Consider the following 8,784-nt stretch of genomic DNA (forward strand, 5'->3'; position numbering starts at 1 on the left):
CCCAAATATATGTAATTATATGGAGTAAAATGACTCAATGATAAATGTAGGCTACCTGTAGATCCTGCGGAGACAGGCCGGACAGCTCCAGTTGTGGGACTCTCTCAGAGAGGACTCTCTCTCGTTCCTCTTTCTTCATTTGTATGTCGTTATCCAGCAAAGTAATGGCCTTCTTTAGCAGCTTGGTCTGGTGTACATACATGTAAAGAATTACACTTCAGTCAACAAGAGAATATGTTGAAGCCTTGCTTTCACACTATTTGCCATACATTACCTTCAAGAACAGTCTGCGAGATGCACTGATCTTTGGCTTTGGTTTCTGGAAAAAAAGACGTCATACATATCAAATCTCTGGAAAACATTTCAATATAAAGCAGCAGCAGTTTCTATGTACATGCAGGTGTTGGACATTAGTCTCTTTACAATTCAACAACCAACACAATGACACTTTGTGCAACACTGACTACAGCCTGGGTTGAATTTGACTTTACCCTTCATATTTAAACGTTTCATTATATTGTATTTTTACAATATTTCCTTATTATACAAGTGTTAAGTCAATCAATTCCACAAATAGTCAAGATACATTACTTTTTCGTAGTAAAATCAACTTACCGAACCCCTTATCCAATTAAGAAGGTGATGTATTTCAAGAAGAGAAAGAGAAAAGGTGCAATTTGTTACACTCGTTGAACTTTTTTTAATATAATTTGAGTGATAAGTAAATAAGACATAGCTACTTACCCTTCAGACATGGTTGCAGTTGTATGTTTACCCTTGTTAATTTTATCTAGAGAAGAAAGGAATAAGACTATTTTACACACATGAAGCTCAACTAAGGTACTTTAACAGAAGCAAAGCAACATTCAACACATTGGATTAAGACATCCTATAGGTTGCAGTTGTATAGGAGAGGACACAAACAATGTATGACATTGTCAAGAGGTCAAACTGACACCTTCAAAAATACTCTGTCAAACATTGCCAAAAATATAATTACCAGACAAATCATCAATCAAGACCATAATGGTTGGTGGTAGTAGTGGCCTGATTCATGTTGTTTCTATTTAATATTTTATATCCCTGTATTTTAACAGCAAACATATTCTTAAATGTACAGCTCAATACCACGAAATGACAAAATAATAATCAATGTGACCAGTTTGCAAATCCACACATACATATAATAAATCCACACTGTGATTAGTTATTTAAAACTTAAACCAGCTGATTTTTTAACCTAAGCAAAAAAGACTCTCCTCCTTGACTCCAGTGTAAGAAGAATTGTTTGTAAAGTGAGATAGTTTTAGAAAGAAAACAGTCAGTTGTAAGGAATTATAAGTGGACAAACAAACAAGCTGTTTTGGAGTTGAAAAATTACACTTTCTTTTCTCATTTCTAATAAACTGATATGATTTTGTGTTGCAATAAAAAGCCTACGTTAGCTGTTTAATCCCTTCATGTTCTGTAATACTTCAAAACAAAACCCCTTACCTTAGCAGGAGACAGATACTCAAAGGCGTCTTTTTCTGAGAGGAGAAGCGCAGAAAGAGGGTAGATATATAGATTCCAGCGGCCATGTGAGTGGCTCACTAAAATAGACCCTCTGTCCGCACCATTCTTGCTCTGCGTCCCTCACATCTCACATGTATGAGGTATGAATCTTTCTTGGGAATGTCCTCCTGTGATGCTTTCTTAATGTCCCCCGTCTCCACGTTAAGGAAGACGGGTGGTGGAGTTCAAAGGAGCCAAAGATAGGTTTGAGAAATTGAAGTTGTTCCCAAATACATTTAAATCGGTTACACAGATGAGAAAAACAATGGCAGGATTCATATATTTTTATTTATTGCTGGTTTCATGTTTGTATCAAGTACATCAACCAACATTAAGATCACATATGACCACTCAAAAAACATGACACAGACTGCAATCATGCTGTTTAATCTTTAGCATTTAATAGGCAATGCATTTTGAATGTCTGACAAGCTTGATATACATGTATCACAGCAGATAATAAACTAGCAGTTGTTTATTACAAACAATGTCTCTCTCCACAGTCAATATATTATCCTGTAGCTCTACAAGTTTCTGAGAGATGGTTTAAAGAGTTCTGCTGCCATCACATGGCCGTAGATGAGAACTACAGTGCTCCAGTTTCTACCTCAGGCCACCAAGCCACTTAAGTGATATGCTCTTTCAATTACTTTACTTATATGCGTTTTTTTTATTCCCTTTATAGCTTTTCACGCCATTGCTCTTAACTATTTATTCCCCCTGTTCGATTGTTTACGTCAGTCTGTCCTACTGGCGTGTTTTTATTGTTTGTCTGCACTTGGGACAGCGTTGTACTACAAATCTCGTTTTTTGTACAATGACAATAAAGGCTTTGTATTCTATATACTCTCCTCTATACTCTATTCTCCAGGCACAACTCTAATACAAAGCTGTAAGTGACTAAGAAATCAGTTTTACTATTCCCTAAATCCTCAACTTAAAATATGCTTTAGATAAACAGTTGCTCTCCTTTATAACTATAATATTAAAACGAGCAAGTCTATCCTGGTTTTAAGGGTAGTTGTTCAACTTTTAATTCCTCAATCAATATAATAAAGGTAAGACAGTCAGCAAAGTTAAGCAATTATTAAAACAAAAAGGGCTGTAATGATCCATCAATCCATTGAATGATCCAATATTGATCCAGAATCTACTGGCCGGCGTTAAACATCTTCTTCCTGCCGTCCATACCAGACATGGCGTCCACGTTTTTACGCCAGTCAGTCACCTCTTCTTTCTGTGGGGTGAAAAAATGATGATTTGAAAGTGATTGAAACATAAGTATTTGCAACCATATTGTACAACACAAATACACACACCGTGTTGGAGAATATCTTTGCTTGTAAATATAAGAATAATAAATAAATTCCTGCACTAAACACTGCAGCAGATTATGTACACATGCTTCTGTTGGAATCTTAACAAATCACAGATGAAACACAGGCAAGAGGAAACAGATCATTTGAATGCAATGGGCTGTAACCTGACGGCATGACCCTGAAGCAAAAGCCAGGCGTACCTTTTCCTCTTCCTTCTTGACCGTTTTGAGGCTGGCTTTGAAGTCGATGGTCTCCTTGTGTTTGGAGCCGAGCAGAACGCTCAGCATGGCTTCAGCTGAGATCTTCACTCTCCTCAGGGTCGGCTTCTTGAACTTACTCTGGATCTCAGTGATCTTCAGTTTCATGTTTTCAATCTGTTCAGGGGATCAATTCAGAAAAAGTCACGTGCTGATGCCATTCCACCACTGTGAGTCAAGAATTAACCCAAACTACTACAGTATTTATTCATTTACATGAAACCAAAGGGAAGTTATTTTCGACCAGATCACTTCTTCACATCCATATATGTATTTATAAACACTGAGACTTATCAATATGTCTATTTGTTATTTATCCAAAATTGAGAGCTGGAAGCAGCCTTGAAATTTCTTTAGACAAATCTCAAACCATCAAACAACTCTTGCAGACTTCCACCGGCGATACAGTTGAATAAGATTAAACAAGTTGTGGTCAAAAGCTTATCCGTGGATCTTGAGTTTCTAGGGTCCTAAACTATTCAGATTTTGTTTGTATATGTGTGTTCAAATAATCAATTAATAACTCAGATCGCTCAATACCACATATTTGATAAAAAGCTAATCTTGCTGCAGATGATCTAACCCTTATTTATATACTGTATGTTGAATGCTATAAGAGTACATCAGGCTTTAAGCATTAGTTTCTGTTATGACTCTGTGCTGCCACTCGGAGGCAGTGTCTATTCACTTAAAGGTGGGGTAGGTAATTCACTTCAGAAACACTTGTTGTTATATTCCATGGAATGCTCTTAACATCCCGATAGCAATGAATATATTAAATGCTTTGACAATAAATACATTNATCAAGACGTCTTTAAATTAAATCTGTAGTAGATGCTGTTAGCAAGCTAACTTGGTTAGCTGTGCAGCTAGCTGTATAATTGACAAAAACGCCCTGTGGTTCCGACACCCAAACTCAGGAAAAAACTCTCAGAATTCTTCAATACATATGGCGCGTAATAACAACTTGAATGCTGAAATTAACAGTGTTTTCACTCTGGTGCACATGATTAAAGTCTCAATCATACAGTATGGCAGTAACCTGACATTAAAATCTATTTTAAAATGGCTTTGAAAAGGTTGTTTGTAGTAGGGAATGTTTTTAACACATTAGCTAGATATATGCACACTGCATTTAAACAAATAATAATAATACTACATTTCCATATGAATGTTGTTTTTCAAAGAACTCAAAAATCACATTTAATGTAGATCTGCTGACGTAAATGACATCTGTTATATAACTGTGTAATGCTAATAAGTCACAAAATTCAGACAGGAGGTCTTTGACATGAACGATTGCATTGAAGCTGTCAATCAATTGCATCCTCCATTCAAAAGCCCTCTGTTGTTTGGAAAGATGATGTGATGCAATGAATAGAGAATTAATATAGGCTACTTATCACAAGGAATGTCAGCAATGTATCAAAGAGTTCTGACCATATTTAATGTGTTTGGCTGTTACACAGCTAACGGTGCACTTCACTTAACAAGGAGTCACATCTGGTTCGTGCTTTGATAGCCCTGAACACAAGGCTTGTAAAAATACACACTGCTCCAACACACAAACACACACACACACAAACACACACACTCTCTCTCTCTCTCTCAAACACAGGCACACACACACACACACACACACACACACACACACACACACACACACACACACACAAACACGCACGCACGCACGCACGCACGCACACACACACACACACACACACACACACACACACACACACACACACACACACACACACAAACACATACACCCACACAGTGTCTTTGTAAGTAATACAACACACTCCTTAAAAACTGTAAGATAAATAGCATTATGCAATAGGCAAATAACCTTCCCAATTATTGCTTCACACCTGGCTAACTCCGCTCAGCTGCAGTATATGGTCTGTGTAATATAATTAGAGGAAGCGAGCTGAGTGAGAGCCGAGGTATCTTTTCTCTCCCTGTGCAGACCTACGTCACACATTGGTATATTGATAATTATTGCTCATGTATTTTCATAACCTTTAATTATCGATTCGAACCCACTGTCAATTACTGTAAAGAGTGTACTACTACTGTCCAATTCCAGTAATTTGGCATACTGTACAAGGCTTCCGGTCTGTGTGCGTTTCTGTTTGTGTATTTTTGTGAGTTCATGGAATGCGCATGTGTGTGTGTGTGTGTGTGTGTGTGTGTGTGTGTGTGAGTGATGTGTGTGTTTTGTATAATCTTCATTTCATTATGGGCAACTGCAATTTAATTATTCATTCCATGCTCATCTCTTACAATGACTGCGGCAGGCTGTGACCGCAATTCAACTCAGTCAGGAAGTGTTTCTGTGTGTTCATTTTTCATCGTGTGGTGGGATCATGTCTGGGTTAAAACCTTTTTTAATTTCTGGCACAGTTCAAAAACAAAGAATAACAGAGTCCGCATATTGACATGACTGCTGGCTCCGAAAAGCCAGTGGGATCTGGCCCTACTTGTCAAGACTCCATTATATACAGTAAGTGTGTCATGATGATACAGGAAACAGTACAGTAGCCCAAATTAATTGGCTGAAACACCTATACCTTCTTGGTTATTTATGTGTCATTTTATAAAGAACTTCATACAATGTAGTTTTATAGTCTGTCCACAGTTTCTCTTTAAGAAATTTGTTTCAGTAAATTATTCCTTACCTTTCTTTATCAGGTGTACATCTAAGCTGGTTCTGGTCCATGGGCTTGGCCACTTCTTTAACATGGCTTTTCATTGCCCAGGTGCATGAGTAAAAGATGCAAACCTGGAGAAGTGAGAGCTTGTTGACGGGCCCAGATCCATACAGAAGTAGGGGAAATACATTTCAAATCAACAAATAGGGAATGTAAGTCCGAATCTGAGATCTTTTGTTTTGTTCAAGATATTTATAACAAAAAAGATTTACCTTCCAGAAAGCTAGAGAGTGCTCGATTTGTTGTTGGACCAAACTTTGTATTATTAGGACCTACAGTATAGTCTTTTACAGATGCTTAACCAGTTCTTGGCAATTAGGGGTAAGAAACACTTTATCACAGGACAAATGGTGCACAGCTAAAATGTCATGGCTAGCAAACAAGGGAATACATAATTGTCTCTTTAGCTGCTCAAACATTTTGCTCTCTGCTGCTGGACAGGTGGTGAACGGTTAAAAATAAACTTTATGAAATTGGATAAGTATGGGGATTAATAATAAAGGTGAGATAAAACAATAACTTATAGGAGGTGTAAATCAAAAGCTTCAGAAAGATTTAAACTTTGTATCAAAATACATAAAGGTTCAACATTGTCCCACTCTCAATAGTTTTAAAGGTCAACTCAAAGAATGGTTGAGAAACAAACAGACGTGCAATCACCGCTAAATAAATGCACTTTAACACAGGGGCATCTCCTCTTGCACTTTATGTAGCTCTTTTATCTTCTCTTGCACTTTATATGTCGTAGCTGCTATATTGTACTGTGGTAAATACTTGTGTATGCTGCTCTTGCTCTTTTGCACTTTTTGCATATCATGTATTTTGTTTTTTCTATGTTTGTAAAATGTAATTTTCTTAAATGTTTTATGTGAGGGACTGCGGATGGAAATTGGCTCAAAGCTAAATCTGGCACTGTTACGCTTGACACATTTGAATGTTTTAAGTGTTCATTACTGTGCATTGTCCCTGCCAAATAAACGATTAAATAAATAAATAAAAAGATAGTCAGGGTTTATTTTTCTGTAAGCTAGCAACAGTTACCATTGTGATGTTCTCCCTAAAGCAAATGACCATTGTGAGAATAGGACTGAAAGTTATAGGGTGGACTTTCCCTTTAAGAAAATGTTCTTAAAGTGATCATATTAACACAATATTTCAAACTTTAGTATCTGCTGTTTTTAACCCCAGAAGATATTACTTTTTTGGGGGGATATAATGAGGCTATCAGAAAGTAAAATATCATCACTCATTCCAGCAGGGATGCAACATTACTTTCCTGAAACTCTGCAAGGGTGGTGTAGCTGGTTATTGCATTAATTTAAAAACAAGATTCAAAACCCTAGAATATGTATCACCGAGATGGAAATTCCACGTTTTTTCTTTCGTGTTCACACACAAGTTACTGCCATTCAAAATGCTGAAATGAAATCTCCAGTTTGTCATTATACTCAGAGGTACAGTTGGTGCATTGCTGAAATGACTCAACATGAAAATAAATCAAAATAACAAATTAGGGTGTAGAGAAAATGATTAGGTCCCTGTTTGGGACATTTATGAATGAAAATGATTGCAGTTGGTGAAAGGGAGAGGAGAATGTTACTGTAAGAGGGGTAGGATAGGGACAAAGGAAGATTAAACGGTGCATGACATAATATCCTAATGTCTAGTAACAAAACTATATACAAGGTAGCTCTGCATGCTTCATCATAACCAAGGCTGGCTAGATTATCAAAATAAAATCCACTTTGTGATCAAAAACTGATTTTCTTTTCCCCATGTAAGTTTGTAACACATTTACCTCATCTAACACACCCAAGATCAGACATTAAAAGAGTAGAAAATAGTGTTATAAACGGAATAATACATTCAATCCTAATGCAGTCCTGTCCCATTAATATCGCTCCAGTTGAGTCCAATCAGTACAATATAGCTTGTCTAAACCTCCAAATTCTCCTGCCATCTCACTGAGCTCAGCATAATTGAATCCACTCAGACCAAACTAAACATGGGCAAACATGTTGAGGGTGATAGAAGAAGAAAGCCCCGCGCCTCAGAATGATGAAACAAACAGGAATTGTCTTTGACACAAGTTGTTTAACTCTTGTCTCTTTAACTCAGTGGTATCATTATCTGCACAGTGCTCAAGCATACACGCACGCACGCACGCACGCACGCACGCACGCACGCACGCACGCACGCACACACACACACAGAAACACACACACACACACACACACACACACACACACACACACACACACACACACACACACACACACACATTGATCATGGGACGTAAGTCGCTGAGGGCGACACCGACCGGCTTCCGTCGTAATAGTTGGTAAGCACCTCGCTTTAACGGGGCCCCCCCCCAGTGTTAGAAACCTTTTATTATTTGAGCGGTAATTTCACAAGGATATTAGTCGTTCAAGGAAAGTAACGCATAATATTAAGCTAACTTTAATGGTATGAATACAAAATGTCACTATATAACCCCCCTGTATAGTATAAAAATATATAGTTTTTCACCGCCCACGTTGTTCCGTGTGCATGACTGGAGGGGGTAGTGTCTCAGTTAACCCCTACGGGGACGAGACGAGGCGAACGGAGGTAACGAGTCGTTCGCGGGTATGGTAGGTCGTTATTACTTCCCTTTCGCCACGAGTAAGCCGCAGCTTGTCTTATGTTCGGGACAAAAAAGAACATGCAAAAAAAAATTATGTGCCGTATTATGAAAACGCGGAGGAGGGGAGTAGATTGAATGCGAATGCTATAATTTATTTGGTATAATTATTTTTCTATTATTATCACAAGAGACGGGGGGGGGGGGGGCGTTCACGACCCGGGAACCTTAGTAGGATTGGAGGTGGGTCGATGCGGAGCACACACCCACAACACACACAACACACACAACACACACACCACACACAAACACAC

General features: G+C 38.0%; 2 protein-coding genes across 2 annotated transcripts in view; both read right to left on the reverse strand.

The window, feature by feature from the left end:
* Nucleotides 1–1,659, reverse strand: part of tnni4b.3 (troponin I4b, tandem duplicate 3) — a 4,207-nt gene extending 2,548 nt beyond the window's left edge. Inside the window, exons 1-5 of the mRNA XM_010772690.1 lie at nucleotides 1,495–1,659; nucleotides 745–790; nucleotides 616–622; nucleotides 275–319; nucleotides 56–187 (exon numbers count right to left, since the gene is read on the reverse strand). Of these exons, the coding sequence (XP_010770992.1) occupies nucleotides 56–187; nucleotides 275–319; nucleotides 616–622; nucleotides 745–755 (195 nt within the window). The 5' untranslated portion in view covers nucleotides 756–790; nucleotides 1,495–1,659. The remainder of the gene's footprint in view (nucleotides 1–55; nucleotides 188–274; nucleotides 320–615; nucleotides 623–744; nucleotides 791–1,494) is intronic.
* Nucleotides 1,660–1,823: 164 nt separating this feature from the next.
* tnni4b.2 (troponin I4b, tandem duplicate 2) overlaps nucleotides 1,824–8,784 on the reverse strand; it is a 19,955-nt gene continuing 12,994 nt past the window's right edge. The window contains exon 7 of the mRNA XM_010772697.1: nucleotides 1,824–2,791. Within this exon, the coding sequence (XP_010770999.1) occupies nucleotides 2,705–2,791 (87 nt within the window). The 3' untranslated portion in view covers nucleotides 1,824–2,704. The remainder of the gene's footprint in view (nucleotides 2,792–8,784) is intronic.

Source organism: Notothenia coriiceps, unplaced genomic scaffold (genome assembly GCF_000735185.1).
Source record: "Notothenia coriiceps isolate Sejong01 unplaced genomic scaffold, NC01 NC01_scaffold00011598, whole genome shotgun sequence".
Taxonomy (NCBI): domain Eukaryota; kingdom Metazoa; phylum Chordata; class Actinopteri; order Perciformes; family Nototheniidae; genus Notothenia; species Notothenia coriiceps.